The following is a 26,380-nucleotide window of genomic DNA, read 5'->3' as shown; positions in this document are numbered from 1 at the left end:
CGATGTTACTTTTTATTACTTATAATTCAAAATTTTTATATTAATATATATTATCACATTTCAAATTCAGAGCTAGAAGTTTTAATTTTAATCAATGGAATCAACAAATCTTTAAAATAAAAAAATTATGTGAATATATATATTGTCAGAATCCAAATTTAGAACTAGAAGTTATTTCATCATATATATATATATATATATATATATATATATATATATATATATATATTGAGGAAAGATCAGTTGAACCATTAAACTATTTATAGAAGTGGTTGTTAACTAGTAAATATAATATAAAATGAGAATAAAACATACATCATTTTACTATTTCTCAATGCTCAAAATAGATAATAATAATAATATAAAATAAAGAATTTATCCATTTCATTTAGACTCAATTATTGGGTTAAAATCTAGTTAAAGTTCGGTTCGGATCAAATATAGGTAAACTAAATTCGGGTTGCTTCGATTCGGGTTTTTTCAGTTTGTGTTACTTTCAATTCGAGTTGTTTTCAGTTTGTGTTACTTTCAATTCGAGTTGTTTTCAGTTCAGGTTGCTTTTGATTCGAGTTACTTTCGGTTCCGGTTATTTTTGATCCAACTAAAATTCGAGTCGATTTCAGTCCGATTCTGTTTATTTCGAATTCCGGACCTATTTAAGTCATCTTACTCGGATCTATATCAACTTCTAGATTAAATAAATCGATTTCGGATATCGAATACGGACACTTCCTCGATCCATCCCTGGACTCGCACTTTCTATCCCAAAAGTTTATAACGAGATATAAAATAATAATAATAATAATAATAATAATAATAATAATAATAATAATAAGGGTAATCTATGTCAAATACCACTCATCTTTATGCTCGGGATCGAAAATGTCACTGACGTTTTAATTTTGCCAATTTTAGCACTGACGTTTATGTTTCACTTCAATTTTGTCACTCCGTCGTTAATCCGTTAACGGCACAATGACATGGCATGGACGGGTCGTGATGGTGATGACATGGACGGCTTTTTTAAAGTTATTTAGTCCACATAGCATCTGTATTACCTGAGAAAAGTTGGAGATTCACCACCACAAAATTCTCATTTCTTCACCACCACAAAACTCTCTCTCACTTTGTTGTCCACTATGCACGATATCATATGTTGCAAGAAGCTCGACAACCTCGCTGGCGATTCGCTCTCCAATGGCGAAAATCTTATAGCATATCTTCTTGTCTGCTTAATTTTCTTTGGTTTCTTCTTGCTTTGCCTCGTAGGCTTTGTTTCCAGTATAATTTTTAAGTTGGTGTTGAACATATCTGAGGGGGAATCAGTGGAGAAGCTCCTCGAAGATGAAATAAGGGTTTTCGTTTCTCTGTCGTTAATACCATAGTCTTCAAAGCTTCAACTGGTAAAGAATATGCTCCTGGCCGATGAGGTGCTCATCCGGTTTTTCGGCGTCGTTTTCCTTTTTCTGCATCGTCGTTTTTTCTTTATCGTGTTGGGAGGCACTGTAACACCCCAATTTAGGGGCTAAAATTAAGAAATTATAAAGTGGTGGATTTAATTTGGTATTTTGAAAGAAACAGGGGATTAAATTGTAAAGTTCTAAAGTTGGCAGACCGTTTTATAAAGTGCAGGAAATTCAGTGGCTAAACTCATAGTTTAACCATTTTTCTTTTGGAGATATTATAAACCCATTTCCTCGTGTGTTATGCAGATTATTTTTCAGTTTTTCTCCCCCGTTCATTCTACTTCGATCTCCGATTTACTCGCCGTCCGACCTCCGATCGACGAGCCGAAACCACCACCGTGTTCGTTGTCAACCAAGGAACAAAATCCTTCAAACCTTTCGTAGTGAATCATCGCCGTTCGACGTTAATTTCAGTCAGAAGTATCGTCGGTAATAACTCGTTTTAGTTGGTTTTTCATCAATTCACGACGATCGGGTCATCCGTTTACGACACCTCCCGCACCATCGTGTTCGTTGCATCGTTCCGAGTTCGTCGGTGTCATCCCTGGTCTCCGTCGGCGGTGGCGCGTGAGGAGGTGAAGCGATCAAAGTTTCCGATTTGTTGAAATCGAGCTCCCCGCCGTTCAAAATTGTGAACCGAGCTTTGTAAGTATCTCGAAATCGCTCAAAATAATTTTTAGAAAATTTTCCGGAATTTTAGCACTGTTCACGTGCCCCACGCGCCGCCACTGCGCGTGGGGAAGACAAAAGTGACCGGTTTGACCGGTCATAACCCGACCCGACCCGTTTACCCGTCCGTTGACCCGTTGACCGTTGACCGGCGTTGACAACCATTGACCAAAAACTTTGACTGGCTTTGACCGGACATTAAACAACATTTAACTAAAGAAGGCAAGATAAAACGGTGATAAGCTCCAAGGAAAAAGGCAAAACAGACCATCAATTCCCTTTCCCTTCAAAAACCCAGTTTTCCATCCTTCCAAACAAGAGGAAGAAAATTATTTCAATCAAATACGAACAACATCTCACACCGAATCACAAACCAAACAAACCCACCATTCTCATTCAATAAATTTATAAATAACTTTTCTTAACCTCCCGTTTTCATTCTTTTCCATAATCAAACCAATGCTATTGCTTTTCGTCACAATCTAAGCTTCGAATTTCAAAAAAAAAAAACTCGTTCCATTACAACTCTTCTTTCTTCATTCGAATTTGAACACCAAAACAATCGGGGAAAAACCAACTCAAACAAAAATAAAACGAAGGAAATTTAAAGGAAAAAGGAGTTACCTTGGATTTGCGTGTCGCGGAGGCTCAGAGTAACTCTGGCGACGCTGTGTGTGTGTGTCCAAAACTTTACCTTCTTCACTATTAAGCCTAATTGCTAAGAATTAATAACCCATTTCATTATTGTTGTTGGTGAATTGTGCTCAGTTGGTAGGGCACAAGAATTTTATCTATTCTTGTTGTTGGTGAATTGTGTGTACAGATCGAATCTTACGGTGGATAATTTATAATTGTTGAGGTATTCTACGGAAGTTGCTCTCAACCTAACATTGGGACAACCTACTATCCTACCTCCTCTTATCCCATTACATATAGAAAAAGAATCAGTTAATTTTATTATTGTTGTTGGTATTATCATTATTTTTATATATGGTAAATATATATTTTGGTACCGAAATTTAACATAAATGTTAATTTTGATATCTATTTTTTAGTTCAATTAGATACATAAACTTAGTTTCGAGGTTTAATTTGGTATTTTAATTTTTATTATCTAATTAAATTAAAATTATGATCAAATTGATAGAATATATAAATAATGAGAATAAATATCCAATTGTATAAAGTTGTTTCATTGTCATGTAGTCATTTTCATATTATTTTTTTGGATAATTTATGCGTTTAGAATCTAAATTATCAATTTTAGTATGTTTTAATACTTAAACTTTCAATGTTTTAAAACACACCGAAAGTTTATTTTTTGTTTCATATAGTATCCCACTATTAAAAACTTTAGTTTTTGATTCATTTTAGTACATTCATTCAAAATTTAACATTGAGTTTTGAAAAACAAAAGTTAGGTACTAAAACGGACCAAAATTGATAGTTTATGTACTAAACGTGTTAAGTTTTTAATGACATGGTACTAAAATGAAATGAAAACTAAATATTAAGTATAATTTTAAAAAAATTGAAAGTTTAGGTACTAAAACATATTAAAATTGATAGTTTAAGTGTTAAATGTGTAATTAATCCTAATGTTTTTAGTTCTTACCCTATAGTTTAGTGACGTTCAATTAAATTATCCTTGTTACTTTTATCTTGTTGGTATTGTTATAATAATAATAATATGTATTTTAGTACCTAAACTTGGCTTTAGTGTTAAATTTGATATCTATACTTTTTTTTCAGTTCAATCAGGTACATAAAATTGGGTTCAACGTTTAATATGATATTTAAACATTTTGTTGTCCAATTAGATACTTGAATTTAACTTCTTTGTTTAAATTAATACTTGAACTTAACTTTTCGATCCAAAATGATACTTACGGCTTTTTAATCAAGCTAAACTGATTAGGCAAATTCATGTTTCAATTTGAATTGAAACTAAACAATATTAATATAAATTTAAACTTTAAAATCATCAATTTTCAATATTAGAGTGTTGTTTTCTCTTATTAACCCTTTTATTATGAAGAGATTTGTAACCCCCACAGACCGATAAGGGTAACCAGATCCGATACGGGGTGTCACATTTGGGCCACCGGAGCGACCCACTGTAAAAATAGCGGAAAATTTAAAACTTTTATTGAAACGTGTAACTTATAAAATCAGTTATCACTATTTAAAAATAAAACAGATTTCCAGATTCGTATATAAATCAAAATACAATTACATGCCCCCTAATCACATGTACCATACTCTGTAACAACGCCGGAAGAACTCCCTTACTGAAGTCGATAGATGCACTGGTACAATTCTTTTAACCTGAAAATGTGAGTAATAGAGTGAGCTTTGGAAAGCTCAGTAATACAGAACTACCAGATGATGCTGATGAACGTGCAGATACAGATAAATATATATTTCCTTATTGTTTCCGAACATTTACAGATTTTTATGCTGAGCAGAGATCCTACTGATATTTCAGGTGGTAACGGACAATGAGCATTCATTTCAGAGAAATATTTCGGATGACTGAGTTCAGGAGATCAAAATAGGTTATCTAGTGTGTTCCCAAAAACCATGTAACTTTTCAGATCTTTTTAAAACATATATATATACCCCTATCCCAACACATCATAATGTGTAGGTTCCCCAGAACCATACACCCAACCCAACACATTATATAAGGCCCTGAGCACAAAGCTGAGGAACCTGCGAAAATTCTTCCTTCAACAATACCCCCATTTAAAACATTTTTCCGTCATTAAACGGAGATATCAGAAATCAAAACAGAATTCAGAACAGATATCAGAACAGAATCCAGATCAGAAATCAGAACAGAATTCAGGTCATGTATCAGAATAGAATTCAAGTCGGAAATCAGATAAAATAATTATATAATTATGGAACACACCAGAGTTTACAAATATTATTTAGAGGGACTGGATAATCTTATAAGGCAGAGAAACACGGATCTTCAGTTTACCGATAGAATGTCGGTATTTAAAATCACTATAGGAATAGTTTAATAACTATCGAAATCATCAGTTATTCAGAATATAACTTGAGCTGATAGGGAAGAAATGAAGATTCTGGACATTTACTGTCGGCGTCGATTTATCAGATTATTAAAATAAATTAAGTTTAAAAACTCCCAAAACTAATGCATGTTGACCGGTCCATTCGTTTTCCTACCAGGTATTCACTCTTTAATACCAACAATTATTGTCCCTAAATCAACTTTTGAGTCATCACTAAACATATCTTAAGGAGACGAACAAATACTCTAATGGTTTTTATTTCCTTTTCACGCTTCCACGATACCATGAAATGCTGACGTATTTGGTTTGTGGTTCATAATCCATAGAGATGATACATCATGTAAGTCCATCCGAATTTCCAGACTTATCCTAATCACTTACTTAATCCTCAGTCATTGAGGTTACTTAGTTCATTTAGCATTCAAGTCCATTCCAGTTACTTCGGGATTTTCCAGAGTAATTCAAATGTTCCTTATTTCAGATACACATTGTACTTCTGATTCATTCAATTTGGTCTTCGTAGTTGATTTATTGAACAAACGTCCAATTCTTAGTACTGAATGCGATCTAGAATTGAGCTGAGTTGAATACTTCCAAAATTATCATCGTGCCAAACTTGAGAAGACGAACACGTATTCAAGTAATATCTATATCATTCAGGTATTGACATAGCTTTAGGGTTGATCTACCCACTTAAATTGTTTTCCATTACCTTTAAAGGTAGTCCAATACCTATGCTTACTTGGATTCCTTAATTAATCCAAAACATTTACTTAGTTTAGACCATAAGGTTATTTTCTAAATTTTGGTATTCAGTTTTATTCCATTCATTTCAAAGCTCGAGGATATCCAATCATTTCTGAGCTTGGTGATATTATTGGGTCATTTCCATTACAGGGGGTATTTTGGTCATTTTACAGATCTACGGTATTTCAATCTTTTCCTTCCATCCGATCTTATTATTTAATTCAATCTTATCATTTAATTTAATCTTATCATTTACTTCAGTCATTTCGAACAATTCTGACAGCATAATACCCCCGATAAATTACTCTTCAAGTATTTACTCATTATTCGAATATTTTCAGGTCAAGTGTCTTCTCAGACTTTACAAACGGAATATCAGGAATTTTCCTGCACTAAGTCGGGATCTTAACAATTAAATCCGTACTTAATCGAGTTAAGTACGAATCCTCTAAGTATTTTCTCATTCAGAGTCATCTCAGACTATTCTACCTCTTAAGGGCATTTCCGTAATTTCTTAACCAGATAAGTTCGATATTAGCTCTTAACGAAAATAATATAATTTAGAGATCCTATGATTAATTGCTTTCTTGAACACTCTCTGATCTTGAAATAATTCCCTTAAAACACTTCTAGTATCTTGCATAAACCCTCTTGGGGTTAAAAACCGGTTATCCATAATTTCTAAGTATAACTATCATTTCTTATGCACATCAATATATTTATCGTATCAATATGTCTTTTCAGATTTATTAATCCACTTCCAGGGATAATTCTTATCATTTTCCAATATAAGGGTAATTTCGTATTTTTACCATATCGAAGTATTCTCATAATTTTCCATCCAAGTACCTTTAACATTTAACCTTTAATGATATAAAATATAATTTACAAATCCATGTCTGATTTCTTTATCACTATTCACAAACTTGTAATTTAATTCTAACAATCTTTTAATCTCTTATATTAGTCATTCGATCCGTATTCAGTTACAGAATTTCTACCACATTCATATCGAGTGAATAAATTATTCAACTCCACAAAAGTGACCAACATTATCTTATTTATGCATTTACCAATATCAACATGTTCCATAAAATATAAAGAGGTAGTAAAGTATTACCTCGATTTCCGTGCAATACTGATCGACCATAAAAATTCCATTCGAATGCCTTTGATCTTCAATTCAACTTCCAATAATTCCTCAGATACATATCAACATAAATTATATCAGAAACGGAACTTAATTACGATAAACGGATCAAATCGGGTGATAAAGCAGTGAAAGACGGCTTACCGGGTTCGAATTTGGAGAAACGGACTTCGGATTCGGATTCAGGACGTCGAAAGCATAAAATATGACTTTTCGAAAATTTGGAATTTTCGGTCAAAATCAAAGTCAACGGGTTTGACCGGAAATTTCGAGGTCTTCGGGTTCAAATTTCGAAAAACAGACAGCGAAATCGGATTTGAAACGTCGAAAAATGTCAGGATAGGTATACTCGGTCAAAGTCAAAGGTCGTTTAATGCTCGGTCAAAGCTAGTCAAAGTTTTGGTCAACAGTGGTCAACGCCGGTCAACGGGTCAACCGGTTTTGGTGCATAGTTGACCAGTTTGACCGGTCATAACCCGATCCGTTTACCCGACCCGTTTACCCGACCCGTTGATCGTTGACCGGCGTTGACCACCGTTGACCAAAACTTTGACTGGTTTTGACCGGGCATTAAACGACATTTGACTTCGACCGAGTATACCTATCCTGACATTTTTCGACGTTCCAAATCCGATTCCGCTGTCTGTTTTTTGAAATTCGAACCCGAAGGACTCGAAATTTTTTGTCAAACCCGTTGACTTTGATTTTGACCAAAAATTCCAAATTTTCGAAAAGTCATATTTTATGCTTTCGATGTCTTGAATCCGAATCCGAAGTCCGTTTCGCCAAATTCAAACCCGGTAAGTCGTCTTTCACTGATTTATCTCCCGATTCGATCCGTTTATCGCAAATAAGCTCCGTTTCTGATATAATTTATGTTGATATGTATCTGAGGAATTATTGGAAGTTGAATTGAAGATCAAAGGCGTTCGAATGGAATTTTTATGGTCGATCAGTATTGCATGGAAATCGAGGTAATACTTTACTACCTCTTTATGCTTTATAGAACATGTTGGTATTGGTAAATGCATGAATAGAAATGTTTGGTCTCATATGTGTAATTAATGAAGTTCTACACTCGATCTGAACACGGTAAAAAGGTTCAGTAATTGATTATGGTTCAGATGACTTTTATAAGAAATTAAGGGATTGTTAGAATTAAATTACAAGTTATGTACTTAGTGATAAAGAAATCAACATGGATCTGTAACTTATAATTTATTTCATCAAATGTTAAATGTTAAAGGTATTTGGATGAGAAATTATGAGAATACTCCGGTAGGGTAAAATTACGAAAAATCCTTGTGTTATAAAAAGACAAGATTGGAATATGGAAGTTGGATAAGAGGTTTTTACAGACATATTGATCTGATAAAAAAACATTGAGGTGCATAAGAAATGTTAGTTTTACTTGGATATTTGGATAACCGGTTTTTAACCCAAGAGGAGTTGAGCAAGATGCTAGAAGTCTGTTAAGGAATCTTTTCAAGATTAGAGAATGTTGGAGAAAGCAATTAACCATAGGATCTTTAAAGTATATTATTTTCGTTAAGAGCTAATATCGAAATTATCTAGTTAAGAAATTACGAAAATGCCCTTGAGAGATAAAATAGTCTGAATTGACCCTGAATGAGAAAGTACTTTGATGATTTATACTTAACTCGATTAAGTACGAATTTAATTGTTAAGATCATGTCTTTGTACAGAAAAATTCATGATATTCCGTTTGTAAAATCTGAGAAGACACTTGACCCGAAAATATTCGAATAATGAGTAAATACTTGAAGAGTAATTTATCGGGGGTATTCTGCTGTCAGAATTGTTCGAAAGGACTGGAGTAAATGATAAGATTGAATTTAATAGTAAGATCGGACGTAATGAAAGGATTGAAATACGCTGAATCTATAAAATGACCAAAATACCCCTGTAATGGAAATGACCCAAGAATATCAACAAACTCAAGAATGATTGGATATCCTCGAGCTCTGAAATGAATAGAATAAAACTGAACATCAAAATTACCAAAATACCCTTATGGCCTAAATTAAGTAAATGTCTTGGATTAATTAAGGAATCCAAGTAAGCATAGGTATTGAACTACCTTTAAAGGTAATGGAAAATAATTTAAGTGAATAGATAAACCCTAAAGCTATGTAAATACCTGAATGGCATAGATATTACTGGAACATGTGTTCGTCTTCTCAAGTTTGGCTCAATGATAAATTTTGGAAGTATTTAGCTCAGCTCAGCTCTAGATCGTATTCAGTACTAAGAATTGGATGTTTGTTCGACAAATCAACCACGAAGACCAAATTGAATGGAATGGAAGTACAACGTGTATATGAAATTCAGGAACGTTTGAATTACTCTGGAAAATCTTAAAGTAACTGGAATGGACATGACTGCTAAATGAACTAGGTAACCTCAATGACTGAGGATTTAATAAGTGATTTGGATAAGTCTGGAAACTCTGATGAGTTTACGTATTGTACAATTACAATGGGTTATGAACAAATTAATCAAGTACGTCAGCATTTCATGATATTGTGGAAGCGTGGAAATGAAATAAAGACATCGGAAGATTTATTCAGCGATGGTTCCGAAAATGGTCTACATACAAGAATTTGTGGTATTAAAGAGTAAATACCCTAGAAGAACAATGAATTGACCAATCGACAAGCATTAGTTCTGGGAACTATTCATCTAAAAGTTGTCTGATAATCCGATCAATCAACATATAATATAAATGTCCTGAACCTTCATTTCTTCCTTATCAGCTCAAGTCACATTCTGAATAACTGATGATTCTGTCAGTTATTGAACTCTTTCAATAGGGATTCTGATATTCTATTGGTATACTAAAGATCCGTGTTCCCCTACTTGTTAAGATTATCCAATATCTTTGAATACTATCTGTAAACTCTAGTGTGTTCCCTACTCACATGAATATTTTATCTGATTTTCGATTTGAATTCTGATCTGATACTTGACATGGATTCTATCTGATATCTGACATAGATTTTGATCTGATACTTGACTTGGATTCTGATCTGATACTTGACCTGGATTTTGATATGATACTTGACCTGATTTATGTTTTGATTTTTGATATATCCGTTTACGGACGAACATATTTTACTTGGTGGGTAATGTTGGAGGAAGTATACCTGGAGGCTCCTCGGCTGTGTGCTCAGGGCCTTATTTACCGGTTCCTCGGCTGTGTGCTCAGGGCCTACTGGACTTGATGGTGGGTGTATGGTTCTGGGGAACCTACACAATTTGGACTTGTTGGATGGGGGTATATATATATGTTTTAAAAAGATCTGAAAAGTTACATGGTTTTTGGGAACACACTAGAAAACTTATTCTGATCTCCTGAACTCAGTCATCCGAAATATTTATCTGAACTGAAAGCTCATTGTCCGTTAGCACCCGAAATATCAGCAGGATCTCTGCTCAGCATAAAAATATGTAAATGTTCGGAAACAATAAGGAAATAAATATTTATATGTATCTGCACGTTCATCAGCATCATCTGATAGTTCTGTATTACTGAGCTTTCCAAGGCTCACTCTATTACTCACCTTTTCAGGTTAAAATAATTGTACCAGTGCATCTATCGACTTCAGTAAGGGAGTTCGTCCGGAGTTGTTGCTGAGTATGGTACATGTGATTAGGGGGTATGTAATTGTATTTTGTTTTATATACGAGTCTGGAAATCTGTTTTATTTTTAAATAGTGGCAAATGATTTTATAAGTTTACATGTTCTGATAAAAAGTTTTAAATTTTCTGCTATTTTTACGGTGGGTCGCTCCGGTGGCCCAAATGTGACACCCCGGATCGGATCTTGTTAGGATTTTCGGAAGCTCGAATCGACAACCGGAACGGTTTGCAAAGAGGGGTCGGAACGGTTTTGTGTTTAGGGAGTAAGGAGATTGAAAGATAGTGAATTGTACAGCGATTTATAGTGGTTCGTCTTTCTCAATCAAAGTCTACGTCCACTACCTTAGCTCCTCACCAAGGATTTTCCAACAAATTCACTAATTTGTTCTTTCTTTTGAGGATAAAGAGTAACGTTTCAAACTCCCTAGTTTTTCCGGGCTAAACTAGAACCTTTCCCTAGCTTTTACACGGGCTAAGCTAGAACATTTCCCCTTTACAAAAGGATAAGAAATGTAAACAAGAAAACCTCTCTAAGGTAGGTGTTTACAAGATTGAGCTCACAAGAACAAAATATTTACAAGAGAAAGATGAAATAAGATTGAAAAACTCTTCTCTTGTGTTTGATTGCTTGGATAGTTGTTCTCTTACTTCTTCAAGTGTCCTTAGCTTGTATTTATAGCTTGGAATGTGTTTGAAGTCGTATATAGCCGTTGGGGATGTTTTGGAGCCGTTTGGGAATGATTTTTCTACTCAAAAAGGTTGCCCAGAATAGAGGGAATCGGTACTCCTTCATAAGGAATCAATACCCCTTCATAATATTCAAATATTATGACCGTTGGGCTGTTGAACAGGGGGGACTCGGTACTCCCTTGGGGGAATCGGTACCCCCTGGACATTCTGTTTTCTCGGAGCCAAAAACCTGCAGGGGGAATCTGTACCCCCTGGGGGGGAATCTGTTCCCGGGGAATCTGTACCCCCTGGGGGGGAATCTGTACCCCCTGGGCAATCTTGAAACCTCTTAAAATATTTTTGGCTCAAATCCGAATTTTAATTGACTTTGAATTATTTTTGAAACCTTTTAAAAAACTTTGAATAAATTCAATTAAGTCCAAAAACATTTTGTAAATTCAATTCAAGTCCAAAAACCATTTTGCCTTAAATTGTTATATCAAAACATAGTTCAACAATCTCCCCCTTTTTGATATAACAAAACATTTGAAAAATTGTTTTTGGCAAAACTCCTCCTTAATAAAATGTTTAATGAAAAAGATACTAGTTGTTGAAAAACATATGAAAATGTTAAGCTCCCCCTTTTTCATTAAGAAATTGAATTTTTCAAACCAAACTTCTCCCCCTTTTTGTTATATCAAAAATAATTCGATCTTTGAAGTTCAAAATAACTTTGGAGAGTAAGTAGTAAATTTGATATTTTAAAAAAAAATTGAAAAATCAAAAGCTCTCTCTCAATAAATGCATTTCAAACAATATTAAGCTTTTAGGATAATGACACTTAAACAAAATTGAATTTCAACAAAGAATAACAAACATGTTAGTAGTACATGAAATTCAATGTATCCAAGTCTAAAATACTTTATGCAATACCAATTGTTAAAATTAAGTGCATATGCATAAAGTTTTCCAAAAATGTTATGCATTTGAAAATTTTGATATCAATTGTTAGAGAGATATCATTTTCATTTAAACCACATGCATAAACATTTAAATTTAGGTAAAAATTTTTAAAATTTGTAAAATCAAAGTATTTGAAAAATTGATATCAATTGTTAGAGAGATATCAATTGCATTACAACCAAATTTGACCAAAATTTTATTATGATGAACTAAAAATTTTGAAAAATTATTAAGACATTAAAATGTTCATCATAATTTCCTTTTAACATACATGAGATTAAAAATAATACATAATTACTTAAAATCAAAACTCATGCATGCTTAAAATTAAATGAGCAACCAAATAACCAAAATTAAAAGCATTAAGCTTAGAGGTTACCCATTCATTTTTCATGTGTGGCTAGAGCATCTTGAATATCATCATCTTCATCACCATTGCTCCCACACACCTACAAGAGACATTCATTTCGATTTTGGTATCCAAATTGCTTTGGATCCTTGGACGTTAGTTTCAATGCCCCTTGTTCCTTTCGGAACCCATACTTGCCTAATTTTAAAATGTTTTCCTTTCTTCAAAGGACAAGTATGTTCCAAATGACCATGATAATGACAATGTGAGCATATTGTCATTATTGAACTAAATGAATTATTTAAAATGATTTCTTTTTCTTTTGTTAAGCATTCAAGCTTAACTTTTAAATCAAAATTTTGTTTTTCAAAACTATCAATTTTTATTTTTGAAAGCTCTAAATCTTTTTTCAAAATTTCATTTTGGCTTTCAAAATCTATTTTTGTTTTAAAAAGAAAATCGTTTTTAATTTTAAATTTTGAAATCATTTTCTTATATTTGGAGTTCATGGTCTCAAACTCCGAATATAACCTATTAAAAGCATCTTGTAACTCATCAAACGTATATAAATTAAATTCATTTGAGTTAGAAGATACCTCGGGCTCTTCATAAGCCATTAGAGACACCACATTTGTTGGTTCTTCTTTCTTGTTTCCATGGATTTCCTCGAGCTTATTCCAAAGCTCCTTGGCATTTGAACATGAAGAAACCCCTTCATAGATTTCAAGACCAAATGCACAAAACAACATGTGCATGGCCCTGGCATTAAGTTGAGCTTTCTTCCGTTCTTTGTCACTCCGCTTCTTCTCCTTCTTCTTTGGAGAAGAGTAGGCATTCTCGATTATCTCCCATACATCAAGATCATTGGATTTGATGAATACCTTTATTAATTTCTTCCAATGATGATAGTTGACTCCATTGAAGTATGGAGGTTTGTCGGTTGGTAGGGAGTCTTCCATGTGGAACGAGCCGGAGGTGGAAGTCATCTTCTCGGTTGTGTAGGGAATTGGTAGAGCTTCTTCTAGGATCGTCTCAAGGTGGTTAAACCTTCTTAACGAGTTAGGCTCTGATACCAATTGTTAGGATTTTCGGAAGCTGGAATCGACAACCGGAACGGTTTACAAAGAGGGGTCGGAACGGTTTTGTGTTTAGGGAGTAAAGAGATTGAAAGATAGAGAATTGCACAGCGATTTATAGTGGTTCGACTTTCTCAATCAAAGTCTACGTCCACTACCTTAGCTCCTCACCAAGGATTTTCCAACAAATTCACTAATTTGTTCTTTCTTTTGAGGATAAAGAGTAACCTTACAAACTCCCTAGTTTTTCTGGGCTAAACTAGAACCTTTCTCTATCTTTTACACGGGCTAAGCTAGAACCTTTCCTCTTTACAAAAGGATAAGAAATGTAAACAAGAAAACCTCTCTAAGGTAGGTGTTTACAAGATTGAGCTCACAAGAACAAAATATTTACAAGAGAAAGATGAAATAAGATTGAAAAACTCTTCTCTTGTGTTTGATTGCTTGGATAGTTGTTCTCTTACTTCTTCAAGTGTTCTTAGCTTGTATTTATAGCTTGGAATGTGTTTGAAGTCGTATATAGCCGTTGGGGATGTTTTGGAGCCGTTTGGGAATGATTTTTCTACTCAAAAAGGTTGCCCAGAATAGAGGGAATCGGTACCCCTTCATAGGGAATCGATACCCCTTCATAATATTCAAATATTATGACAGTTGGGCTGTTGAACAGGGGGAATCGGTACCCCCTGGGGGGAATCGGTACCCCCTGGACATTCTGTTTTCTCGGAGCCAAAAACCCTGGGGGGGAATCTGTACCCCCTGGGGGGGAATCTGTACCCCCTGGGCAGTCTTGAAACCTCTTAAAATATTTTTGGCTCAAATCCGAATTTTAATTGACTTTGAATTATTTTTGAAACCTTTTAAAAAACTTTAAATAAATTCAATTAAGTCCAAAAACATTTTGTAAATTCAATTCAAGTCCAAAAACCATTTTGCCTTAAATTGTTATATCAAAACATAGTTCAACAGATCTGGTTACCCTTATCGGTCTGTAGGGGTTATAGGCACTGGAGGTGGAGTTAAATCGTCATCGTTTTCAAAGGTATTGTAGAATTTGCGATGGTGGCATTTGTTATCGTCGTAAACTTTCGCTATAACGTGACATATGTCTTCTTTTTCCCAGTGGAACTCCAATGTCGATGGCGGTGATGATTCAATCCACTCTAGTGGAAAGTACCTAAGTAGCAACGGAGACCATCGGATCTTCTATGACCGAAGAGATCGACGGCGAAAACAGCATAACCCCAAATGGAAAAACTTATGCAAATCTTCTGGAAGAGCCAGTCGGTGTCAGAGCCATAGCCGTGGGTCATGTAGACGGAGGTTTGATGAGTTGCATGAGAAAAATGTTGTCTTGTGGAATGCAATGATCGGAGGTTTTGTGCAAAATGGGTACGCATACGCCGATGAGGTCCTTGTGTTATTTTCTCAGATGAAGGGATCTGATTCTCACCCTGATGAGTTCACCTATACAAGAATCTTGAGTGCATGTGCTAGCTTAGGATGTCTGGAAATAGGTCACCAATTTCATGAGTTTATTATAAAGAACAAATTTGCATCAAATTTATTTGTGGCAAATGCATTGGTTGTTATGGATGCAAGGAAGCAATTTGAGATCATAAAAGATAGAGATAACGTTTCTTGGAATACAATTATTGTTGGATACATGCAAGATTAGAATGAGCTTGAGGCTTTTAGAATGTTTCGAAGAATGATTTTATATGGGATTGTTCCCGATGAAGTTTCCTTGACTTGTATACTCAATGCTTGTGCAAATGTTCAGAGTCTTGAGCAAGGGAAGCAAGTTCATTTTCTTGCAGTCAAATCTGGTTTAGATAAGAGCCTATATGTAGGAAGTTCCCTTATTGACATGTATGCTAAATCTGGGGCCATTGGGGATGCATACAAAGTCCTTTATGATATGTCTCAATGGAGCGTGGTCTCCATGAACTCTATGATTTCTGGATATGAACCAAATGATTTAGATCGAGCAATTATCCTACTAAAAGATATGCATGTGGATGGATTGAAACCATCTGAAGTAACATACATTAGCCTTTTAGATGCCTGTAATGAACCTCATAAGTTGAACGTCGGAAGGAAAATCCATTGTCTTATAGTAAAGAGAGGCCTTTTGTATGGTGAAGAATTCTTGGGGGTTTCTCTCATGTGCATTTACCTGAACTCCCTTAGAGATACATATGCAGGAAATCTGTTTGAATAGTTTAAAAACTGGGAAAGTGCCGTTGTATGGACTGCTTTAATTTCAGGTCATACGTAAAATGACTGCAATGAGGAGGCCTTACACTTCTTCCGAGAGATGCGTAGCTGCAATGTATTGCCCGACCAAGCTACATTTGTTAGTGTCCTTAGAGCATGTGTTGTTTTATCTTCTTTGCAAGTAGGCAGACATGTCCATGTACTAGTTTATAATACCAGTTATGTTTCAGACGAGTTAACAACTAGTGCCCTTGTAGATATGAATACTAAATGCGGTGAAGTTAAATGTTCTGTGCAAGTTTTCAATGAAATGAATAGCAAGAACGGTATTAGTTGCTGGAACTTGATGATATTCGGGTTTGCCAAAAACGGTTATGCTGAAGATGCATTGAGAATATTTTTTTTGAAATGAAGCAAACACATGGAATGCCTGATGATGTCACCTTCCTCGGTGTTCTTACTTCCGGAGCAATGGAAGGAGGGTCCACACCATTTTTCAGATCTTTGAGAACTTGTACATCTGCTGGGTGTTTTCTTGAATTTACTAAAAGCAACAACTTTGAGAATATGGTGATGAAAACAAGAGAATGTAGACGGAAATAAAGGGTATTAGATATCGATGCCAGGGGTTAAGTAATAATTTTATTTGGGGTTTATTAATTGGAGTTTTAAAATTTTAAAACTTTTATAGAAAACATAACAGAAAAATATAATGCAATTCAATGGTTAAGCATTTAGTTTAATTTCAAGGGGTTTGGGGTTCAAATCCCTCTAGTTGCATAATATTTCAATAATTTTTTTCAAGCAAAACGACGTCGTTTTGTCTTTATTGAGCATCAAAATAGTTGTGTTGAAACGACATCGTTTTTTGTAAGGCATCCATGTCATCAATGTTACGGCCCGTCCATGCCATGTCATCGTGCCGTTAACGGATTAACGGCGGAGTGGCAAAATTAAAGTGAAATATAAACGTGAGTTTTAAAATTGGCAAAATTGAAACGTCAGTGGCATTTTCGATCCCGAGCATAAAGATGAGTGGTATTTGACATAGATTACCCTAATAATAATAATAATAATAATAATAATAATAATAATAATAATAATAAATCTACGACCATCATCGTAATAGACAAAGAAAAGGTAGTTGTTATGGGCATTTTTCCCGTTATTGCAAATAGTATATATAAAATATAGAACGGTAGCTGTTGTGTTTAACAATGTTATTAGATTTATCATTAACTCTTTGAACGTAAACAAAGAAGATATTAGTGAAATTATAAGTTAATGAATTGCGTACGAGTTTAACTTTTATGGAAAAAAATATATCTTTAAATGTATACACATAACATATTTTCAAAATTAGCCTCTACAAGGGGGCATAATAAACTATAGGTGAATTTCTCTATCAATTGATCTAAGTGTTTCATGGAAGTGTTAACAGGGATATGTATAAGGTGGGACGGACTAATTTTTTGGTTGTCCTGATCTTGACTCGAAAATATATAGTTTACATTTAATCTTGGTCTTGTCTCTATAGTTTTTAATTTTTTTCTGTTTTAAATTCGTTCTGATTTTTAGATTAAAACTCTGATCTCGACCCGACTCGATCTGAGTAAATTGATATTTTAAAATAATTAAAATAATATTTTTATAATCATTTATTATATTTTAAATTGTTAAAGTAATATAATAAATAATAATTTATTATATTTTATTAATTAATTAACATATTTTAATACTATAAAAATAAATAAATAAATATATAATATTAAATATTATAAATATAAGGGTTTATATCGGGTCGGGTCGGTGATTTCACCTTGAACTTGGTCTCGTCTCGCCCTGAACCTACCTATTGTATAATTTGGCCCGCCTGTCTCGAATCTCAAAATTAAAAAAAAAACCCACCCTTATAGATTCGAGTCGAGTCGGGACCTGTCGGGTTCAAGCATTTTGACCATCTCTAAGTATTATTAAGTTTGCTTTTAACATGATGGTTTTAATCTTTCAAGAACGACTATCTTCACCCGTCGTTCAGTTCATCCCTGCATTAAATTCATTAACATTTCTATGCATATTTATTTATCCACCAAACTTCAACAAGTATAAAATTCCTTGTTCATCAATTTTAATGCACGTGCACTGACGTCTATGTATATGAATCCATCTACTAGCCGACTAATTGGATGGTATAACATAGGACAAATATAATTTCAATTCATAGTTTTAAATCCTATTATTTTCTATTATTATTTGAATATGCATTATGCATAATTATACTCAGTAAATTTCTTAAAAATATAAATATATTGTTTATTTATTTATTATGATATATTTAGCACAACTAATCGATAATATTAAAATATATGGACACTTGAGAAGAACGTTGATTCTAACTAACTTATACTATTAAATATGACCAATGGAGTTTGATTTTATATCCATTTTAGGTAAATTTTATAATAAATAAAATATTTTTGTGCTAAATAAAAGATAGTTGAGTTTATCAACCCTTGATTTTCGTCTGTCTAAAGCTCGTAATATTTTGCAATCCAATGTATTTTCTCATGTGTTATCTATTCTTGTCCATAGGTTAACGTCATGGGCCCTTACTTTTGGTCATTATTTGTTATTTGACTCTGTTTGTCTCGAGATTATTAATTTTACTGTATCAAACGATATTGTTTTTGAATAATATATTTTTGTGGACTCTTTTTCTCTTGTATGATTTAGAAGGGGTTTTTAATGAGGATTTTTTTAAAAAAAAAATAATATTTAAAGATATTGTGAGTTTGAGTGTGTTAAGGAAAGGGTAAATTATAAATTTTACCACTTCAATTTTTTTGCATTCTTAATTTGATCGCTAAAGTTTATAAATTTTTAGTTTGCTCATTAAACTTTTGATTTTCTCACATTTTGATCCATCAGGTGTTAAATCATAAATAGAAAGGTGGCATGATATGCATGTGTGCTAATGTGACAACTTTTTTATTGACATGCACGAATTAAGTGACCTCGATGATAAATGAATTGTTGTTATTCTTTGAGGTCTTGTGTTCAAGTATCATTAATGCTAGATTTGTGAGCGTTCAATGTTAAAGTGTTGAGAGTGTTCTTTGAACAGATAGTGCATTGTACTTACCCCGAATTAATAAAAGGAAACTTTTTATTAACATGAAATCCATGCGTTGTCTACATTATTTTCTTTTTTTCTTTCTAATTTTCTCTTCTTCCTCCAAAAATGAAAGTTTTACAATTTTATTATTGTGTCACGTCGATTAATTCAGATTGAATTTTGTAGAGATCCATTGCAGGATAATCCTCTTAATCCAGTTTACTATGTTACGAGGTCTTTATTTCTAATTAACTAAATGATTATTTATGTACGACAATAGAATAAATATTATAAAATTGAAAAATATATAAATATTATAAGATTGAAAATATATATTTAATTAATAAAAAAATACAACAACGTTTCTTATAATCTTATCCAACACAATGTATTTGATTCCACAATTCATATAAAATACTTTGAAAAAAGAGAGGAAAGTGTATTACATTTATTAAACACAAAAGTCAAGAAAATAAAAAATTGCAGCAACCGCCATGTTGTCATCGTTATTACCTTATGGTCATGGAGCATGCAGCATATATATAGGTACCCGATGGGCGATGAGCCAGTGGGTGCAAAAAAACGAAACAAGCAACACAGAACAATTCAAGCAAGATGGCAAAGGTGACGAAGAGAGCTGTTCTGGTAGGTTGCAACTATCCCTACACGAAATTCAGGTTGAACGGATGCGCCAATGACGTGGAGGCCATAAAAGTTGTGATCCATGAGAAATTTGGGTTCAAAGAGAAAAATATCCAGGTCCTTACTGATAACCACAATTCACCGGTTCCGTCGTCGTCGCTGCCGACCGGTGCCAACATTAGGGCTGCCCTTAATGCAATGGCGAAAAAGGCTAAACCAGGAGACGTCCTGTTTTTCTACTTCAGTGGACACGGAACTGCCATTCCGGTCCTGGAAGCTCACAAGCATTTCAGGCAGGACGAAGCCATCGTGCCTTGTGATTTGAATCTCATCACTGGTATAGGGCTTCTTTCTCCTTTTTTGTGCTGTATTTGTTTGATTCAATGACGGATCTAAGAATTAGAAAACGAGGGTCTAAAATTTTATAATCTTCCTTTGAAAAATGATATACCCATATTTTTTATTCACTTTTTAATGAGACAAACTAAATTGTTTATAGTGTCTGAAGGAGGTATAACATATATAAACGTTGTTCTGTAGATGTGGACTTCAGGCGTCTTGTTAACCGGCTACCGGATGGAGCAAGCTTCACAATGCTTTCAGATTCATGCCACAGCGGTGGCCTCATTGAAAAAGAGAAAAGACAAATTCTACCTTTCAAAGGAAGAGTTACGCCAGAAACTACTGATGATCAGCCCAAGGGTAAGGTCAAGGTTAAGGCAAAGTTCCTTATTTTTGATTTCATAACCCACGCGATCGACGCGGCGGCGGGCTTCGCCGGTGACGCGATCGATGCAGCTGCGGGCTTCGCACACGAAGGAGTACATAAAATCGCCCAGGGTGCTCACAAGATCTTCGGGAAAGACGTGAGCCTCAAGTTCCATCGTCACTACATGGGCGGGGCTTTCGAGCTGGATCCGCTACAGGAGGATGATGGGATCTTGTTAAGCGGATGTGAAGCCGACGAGACGTCGTACGACATCGTGTCCGGTGGTCGAGCTTTCGGGGCATTCACTGATGCAGTGGTTTACATACTAAAAAAGGCCTCGTCGAACGATGAGATAACCAACGGAATGCTTTTGTCTAAGGCTGCCAAGGCTGTAGGGGAAAAAACATATGACACTGAGCAGAACCCTTGCCTTTATTGCAGCGATAAGAACAAAGATAAGCCTTTCTTGGGCGGTTTTGTTTGAATTCTCGTCAGAACGCTGCCGCTAAGCCTCGGATTCCGGCCGTCGACATAATAACAATAGTAATGTGCTATGTTTTGCACTGCTATTACTACTAGTACAATAAGTTCGATGGCCGGTTGCCTTAGATCTACCACTGTTTGTCTGTTTATCCATGTTTTTATAGTGTGTTTGTGTCTGTTATGTTAAGCCCTTCAAACGTATGCCATTGTATATCTCTATATGCGTATGGCTATATATGATAAATAAGAAAGGCTTTAATATATGTATCGTCTTATGTTGCATCTAAACCCATAATTAATATTTCTTCTGTTCTGCTAAATCTGTTCATTATTGATTTTCGAAACGTCAAAATTTGTAAACTTTGACTATACTTATTTGAAATATTTTAAATAATTAACTTTTATAAAATATATATTTAAAAACTATTTGTTTTAAGATATTTAAAATATATTTTTTATATTTTTATCAAGAATAAATTCTAAATAATGATGAATCAAAGCTAAAAAAAATTGACAAAAAATCAATAATTGACAGATTTAACGGGACAGAGGAAGTATTATATAACTTAACTCCTGAATCTTATTAAGATAACTTAAAAATGTTCTTATACCTCTAGAACCATAATCAATCATATGCATCTTAACTCCCTTGTGTGATTAACATAGTTGAATTGAGGGATATGATCATGGGTCAGTTTGAACTTTTGATCCATCTAAACTCAACTTCAAAATAAAATTCCTCTACAAGCATCCAATCCTTAACATAGTTATTTTAGAAATCCGTTAGTTTTTATTAAAAATAGAAAATATTCAAAATTACAATCAATATTTAAAATTATAACCGTAAACCTAAAATATAATTATGGCATTTCATATTATTATTGAGATAAAAACTAGCCACTTAGATCACATAAAGACCAAATAAGAAAAATGTTAAAAAACCTAACAAAAAAACTCTAATAAAATAAAGATACGAATAAATCTGATTGCATTGGTAAACGAACCACAAAAGGAGATGGAGGTATTAAAAGACCACTGACAAATCGCAAATCAAAGTCAAGTAACGTGAGAAAACTGTCAACGAACGTAAAACGCGTATCCAGTTTAATCCAATGGTCCAAAGTAGGGAATATCATCATGATAACAAATAAGCGCAATTTTGATCAGTCATAGTGATGTCAAATTCAACTATAAGAAAAAAGATAAAAAAAAGCGATAAAAAACCGTAAACAATGGTAAAAAACCGTAAGCTACCCAAAGACAGAGAAAAACCGTAAACTACCCAAAGACAGAAAAAAACCGTAAGTTACCCTAAGTAAACATGGATCATGGGTGTTCAGGGCATGGACTTGAGGCATCTAGTTGACCAACTACAGGAGGCGCGACATTGACAATCGCGGCGGATTTCAGCTACAGCGGCGCTCTCATCGCCGGAGGGAAAGAAGAAGTCGGGTCCAACACAATGATACCATTTCCTACATCATATGCAGACTGGTCAAGAAGAGCATCAACTATAAAATCATTCATGATATCATAAGCATAGCATCAGATCCATGTCCGTTTCCAAGTCCGACCGACAAGAGACAGATCCGAGTCCGACGGGAGACAGTGGGATTTTGATCAGTGGGTGTGATGCGAACGAGACATCATTCGACGTGATCGTCAGAGGAGAAGCCTATGGGGCATTTACCGATGCGGTGCTGAAAGTGCTCGGAAAACGTCGGGATTGTCCGGTGAATACAAGACTTGTGTATGAAGCTCGAGAGAAATTAAAGCAGGATGGGATCGGAGTTGAGCAGATCCCTTGTCTTTACTGCAGTAACGCCAGTGTAAATGCACCTTTCATGGGTGGGTTTGCTTAATATTGAGTCGTGACGTGTTCTCAATCATGTCGTGTTTATGCTATTATAGATATAACGGATATTATCGCGATGATTATAAAGATGGTGATCCTATAATAACAGTACGGTCACAGAGATAATGCGAACCACTATTTAATGTGATTGTAACATTGTGACCGTGAATGTTACAAATACTATAAAATGATTCATTTTTTAAAATTAGTTAAGTTTTAGGCGATTGTAGTGTTGATCGTCCGTATAGTACTCGAGTTCTTCTAATTCCAATAAATAATTTAAATAACTTACATTCATCGGAAAACAAACGGAACCGGGCCCTTGGTGCTGCAACACCCAACTGATGAAATCCAAAGCCTCCAACTTGATATGGCTGTGTGGAGAAGAAGATTAATCACTGCTAATGCAATTTATTTTCTCTTGTTACAAAATAATAATAATAATAATAACTGCTTGGGCATGTTTGTTGAAATTAACCATATAATATATAGGGTAAATTACACCTTTTTCGTTAAACCTTACTCTCTCTCCTATTTTCCTCACCCAACTTTCAATTTGATCAATTTGGTCACTGAACTTTACATATTGAATCATTTTGCTCACTGTGTCGTTAACTATATAACGACGTTATGACGTGACACAGGCATCAAAACGGCATCGTTTTGAAAAACTCAAATATACTCCAAAACGACGTTGTTTTCGGTGAGTAAAATAAGAGAGTAAAGTTCAGTGACTCATGGTGTAATTTATATTTTTCCTTCTCTTCTTCATTTTCTCTCCACTGCCCACCATTGACAGTCGTATATGGTGGTCGTTCGATCCCAAATTTTATGGGTCGATTCGTCTCGACCCCCTGAGTCCAAATCTGTGGTTGTTTCACTGGAAAATGTCCTAAAACCGTGAATTTGGACTAACATGTTTCAGTTTCTTCACTTTCAATCTCAAATTTGTGGACTTCGGAGCAAGTTCCGACAAAATGGAGGTTGGATTCAGACTCAAGGTGTTGAGTATGACCAAACGACCACCATCTATGGTGGTCGACGGTGGCCAACGATGAAATCCAGTCACCTTCTGTTTTTATTTTAAATAATAATAAAATTTCACATCATCAGTTATTAGAGAGAAAACGGTCAAGTGAGTAAAATAATTCGATTATAAAATTTAATGAGTAAATTGATCAAATTAAAAGTTACTTGAGAAAAATAGATGAGAGATGCTCAGTGAGGAACGTTGTAATTTACCCCCCCCCCCAATATATATACATACATATTAATGTTTTGGGCTTATAGCCTTATAGGTGATATGGAGTCGGTCCAATGGCAGCTCCAAAAGCATAATTAACAGATGCCGCCGCTTTGATTTTGGGGTTTTCGGTTTGTGCTTGTGCTTCTACTTCTTTTTCTCAACAAAAAAATGACTGCTCAGGCCAACAAAGAGATCGAAGAAATCCTCGCAGCTCATCTCGACCAACAAAAAATCGATGTATATATTCCTGAAATCAATATTTATTCTTTATCTCTTGATTTTTTGTAATTCTGTTTTTTTTCATGATTTACAGTCGGAGCAACCTGAACAGCCTGTTGTTGAAGATGACGACGAGGAAGATGACGAGGACGAAGAAGATGAAGACGATGCCGAAGGTGAGTGTCCATTTTCCATGAATTTCTTTACATTTTTTCAACTTTTCAAGGTGATTTGGGTTAAAATGTTATGAGCAATGCTGTTGTTATAGTTCGTGGATTTTTATTTGATCTTCGGTTTATATTAGGAAATATGCTTAAATCGTCTAGTAAGATTCACTTGTTTCTGAGTTTGATTTCTAGATATCCGAGTATCTGACTTGACATACCATGTAATGATGTAACTCGAATTGTTAAACTAGTCGATCTAGCCGAATTCATGTCGATTTGAGCTTGTTGAACCTTGAATACACGTGTTTGATCTTCTAAAAGCAAGCTGTGTACTCTTTTGACTTGGATTGACTAGGTTCTGCTCCTACATGGTCTTACTTTTAAGCCAAAAGCAATGTAATTTGTTGGTTGAATGTTGGACTCCTAGTCCCGAGATTATACCCTTGTTGCGATTTCGATCCTACAAGAAATTTCTTACTTCTGAGCTGTGTTTTATAGCACTTGTGTGTGACCAAGCCATTCAGGTTCAAAATTGCTCGATGTTGTTGAGTTGAGTTCGAGTGTCTTAATCCTTGACCTCGAGTAGCTCGTGAGCCTAATAATTACTCAAATGATGAGAAGTATATTCGTGTGTAAATTTTTATTTACGGCTTACATGCTTTCCATATTGTTTTAAGTTTCTCGTTGAATACTCGAGTACAGAAAGGTTTGAATGTTTGATATTGCCTTGCAAAACGTTTTAGGTAAAATGCAATTATATGAGTTTTCTTTTTGACATGCGCCTTGCATCAACCGCACCTAAATTGCCCCAGATGCGACTGATTGAAATGTGTCTATGGATCACTCTGTGTAGAGTTTCACATTCAGTGAAAATAACACGCCATTGAGTTATCCGCAAAGGTATAATTTGTATTGTGTTATGCCCTAGGACATCATGATGGAGAAGGTGATGGAGCTGGTAGGTCAAAGCAAAGCAGAAGCGAGAAGAAGAGTCGCAAAGCTATGTTGAAGCTTGGGATGAAACCTATTCCTGGTGTTAGCCGGGTTACAGTGAAGAAGAGCAAGAACGTAAGTTCCCTTATCGTATAGTTTTCAAGCGGAGATCCTCCTAGCATGTCATGTGGTTCATGTTTGTATTTTTGGTTCTTTCCACTGTCTGGTCTAACCATAATCGTAGTTTTCATTATATCTGCAATTCCTATACATGAAACACAATCTGAATTCCTTTTATGCAAAAGGGAACTTAATCATTGTGATCCAAATTCTAAATTTGAACAAAACTGATCTCTGGATTTTATTTTGTAAATTTGATAACCAATTTTCCTTGATGAATTCAGATCTTGTTCGTCATCTCAAAACCTGATGTGTTCAAGAGCCCAGCATCAGATACGTACATAATATTCGGAGAGGCCAAGATCGAGGACTTAAGCTCGCAACTCCAGACTCAAGCTGCTGAGCAATTCAAGGCTCCAGATCTAAGCAATGTGATATCAAAGCCCGAGACATCTACCAATGTCCAGGACGACGAAGAAGTGGACGAGACAGATGTTGAGCCCAAGGACATCGAATTGGTCATGACACAAGCAGGTGTTTCCAGGGCAAAGGCTGTCAAGGCACTCAAGGCTGCTGATGGTGACATTGTTTCCGCTATAATGGAGCTTACAACCTAATCTTGGTGTTCTTTGGTTTATGAGAATTGTCTGGCTCAGGTCAGGTACCTTATTTTACCGATGTTACCTTTGCAATTTTCCTGTTACTGTTCTACTATTAAAATCGTGTTTGGGAGTACATTTGTGTTACAAGAATGATCTCGGTTTTATAATTTTGATTCTATCCGTGTTTTTTACGATCGTTATTTTATGATTTTGATTCGACTATGGAAATATTGATTATGTTTGAAACCGAAGATTTGGCGACCGTAATCTATTTA

At 34.7% G+C, this 26,380-nt stretch overlaps 2 protein-coding genes, 1 long non-coding RNA gene and 1 pseudogene across 3 annotated transcripts; 3 read left to right on the top strand and 1 right to left on the bottom strand.

Moving 5' to 3' along the window:
• Positions 1–1,444: 1,444 nt before the first annotated feature.
• Positions 1,445–14,920, bottom strand: LOC120203950. Its single transcript, XR_005523909.1, has 3 exons — positions 14,803–14,920; positions 10,244–10,250; positions 1,445–1,503 (listed from the first exon to the last, which is right to left on the bottom strand). It is a non-coding gene; the product is annotated as an uncharacterized LOC120203950 (long non-coding RNA).
• Positions 14,921–14,933: 13 nt separating this feature from the next.
• LOC120203991 lies at positions 14,934–16,617 on the top strand (annotated as a pseudogene).
• A 3,113-nt stretch (positions 16,618–19,730) lies between these two features.
• LOC120203990 (metacaspase-9-like) lies at positions 19,731–22,825 on the top strand. Its single transcript, XM_039204105.1, has 4 exons — positions 19,731–20,108; positions 20,312–20,953; positions 22,340–22,457; positions 22,507–22,825. The coding sequence occupies exons 1-4, from the start codon at positions 19,745–19,747 to the stop codon at positions 22,823–22,825; spliced, it is 1,443 nt and encodes a 480-aa protein (XP_039060036.1). The 5' UTR covers positions 19,731–19,744.
• A 1,306-nt stretch (positions 22,826–24,131) lies between these two features.
• On the top strand, positions 24,132–26,319 carry LOC120204137 (nascent polypeptide-associated complex subunit alpha-like protein 1). Its single transcript, XM_039204230.1, has 4 exons — positions 24,132–24,301; positions 24,378–24,459; positions 25,379–25,518; positions 25,788–26,319. The coding sequence occupies exons 1-4, from the start codon at positions 24,233–24,235 to the stop codon at positions 26,118–26,120; spliced, it is 624 nt and encodes a 207-aa protein (XP_039060161.1). The 5' UTR covers positions 24,132–24,232; the 3' UTR covers positions 26,121–26,319.
• The last annotated feature ends 61 nt before the right edge of the window (positions 26,320–26,380 follow it).

The sequence above is a fragment of the Hibiscus syriacus genome, unplaced genomic scaffold (assembly GCF_006381635.1).
Source record: "Hibiscus syriacus cultivar Baekdansim isolate YM2019G1 unplaced genomic scaffold, ASM638163v2 tig00010533_pilon, whole genome shotgun sequence".
Classification (NCBI taxonomy): domain Eukaryota; kingdom Viridiplantae; phylum Streptophyta; class Magnoliopsida; order Malvales; family Malvaceae; genus Hibiscus; species Hibiscus syriacus.
This window is presented reverse-complemented; position numbering and strand designations above follow the sequence as displayed.

Excerpts from the sequence above, each read along its gene's own strand:
- LOC120203990 (XM_039204105.1), top strand. The coding sequence starts at position 19,745 with ATGGCAAAGGTGACGAAGAGAGCTGTTCTGGTAGGTTGCAACTATCCC. Across the intron at positions 20,109-20,311 it reads TGATTTGAATCTCATCACTG|ATGTGGACTTCAGGCGTCTT; the intron begins GTATAGGGCTTC and ends GTTGTTCTGTAG. Across the intron at positions 20,954-22,339 it reads AGATAAGCCTTTCTTGGGCG|GAGGCGCGACATTGACAATC; the intron begins GTTTTGTTTGAA and ends GACCAACTACAG.
- LOC120204137 (XM_039204230.1), top strand. The coding sequence starts at position 24,233 with ATGACTGCTCAGGCCAACAAAGAGATCGAAGAAATCCTCGCAGCTCAT. Across the intron at positions 24,302-24,377 it reads TCGACCAACAAAAAATCGAT|TCGGAGCAACCTGAACAGCC; the intron begins GTATATATTCCT and ends CATGATTTACAG. Across the intron at positions 25,519-25,787 it reads CAGTGAAGAAGAGCAAGAAC|ATCTTGTTCGTCATCTCAAA; the intron begins GTAAGTTCCCTT and ends TGATGAATTCAG.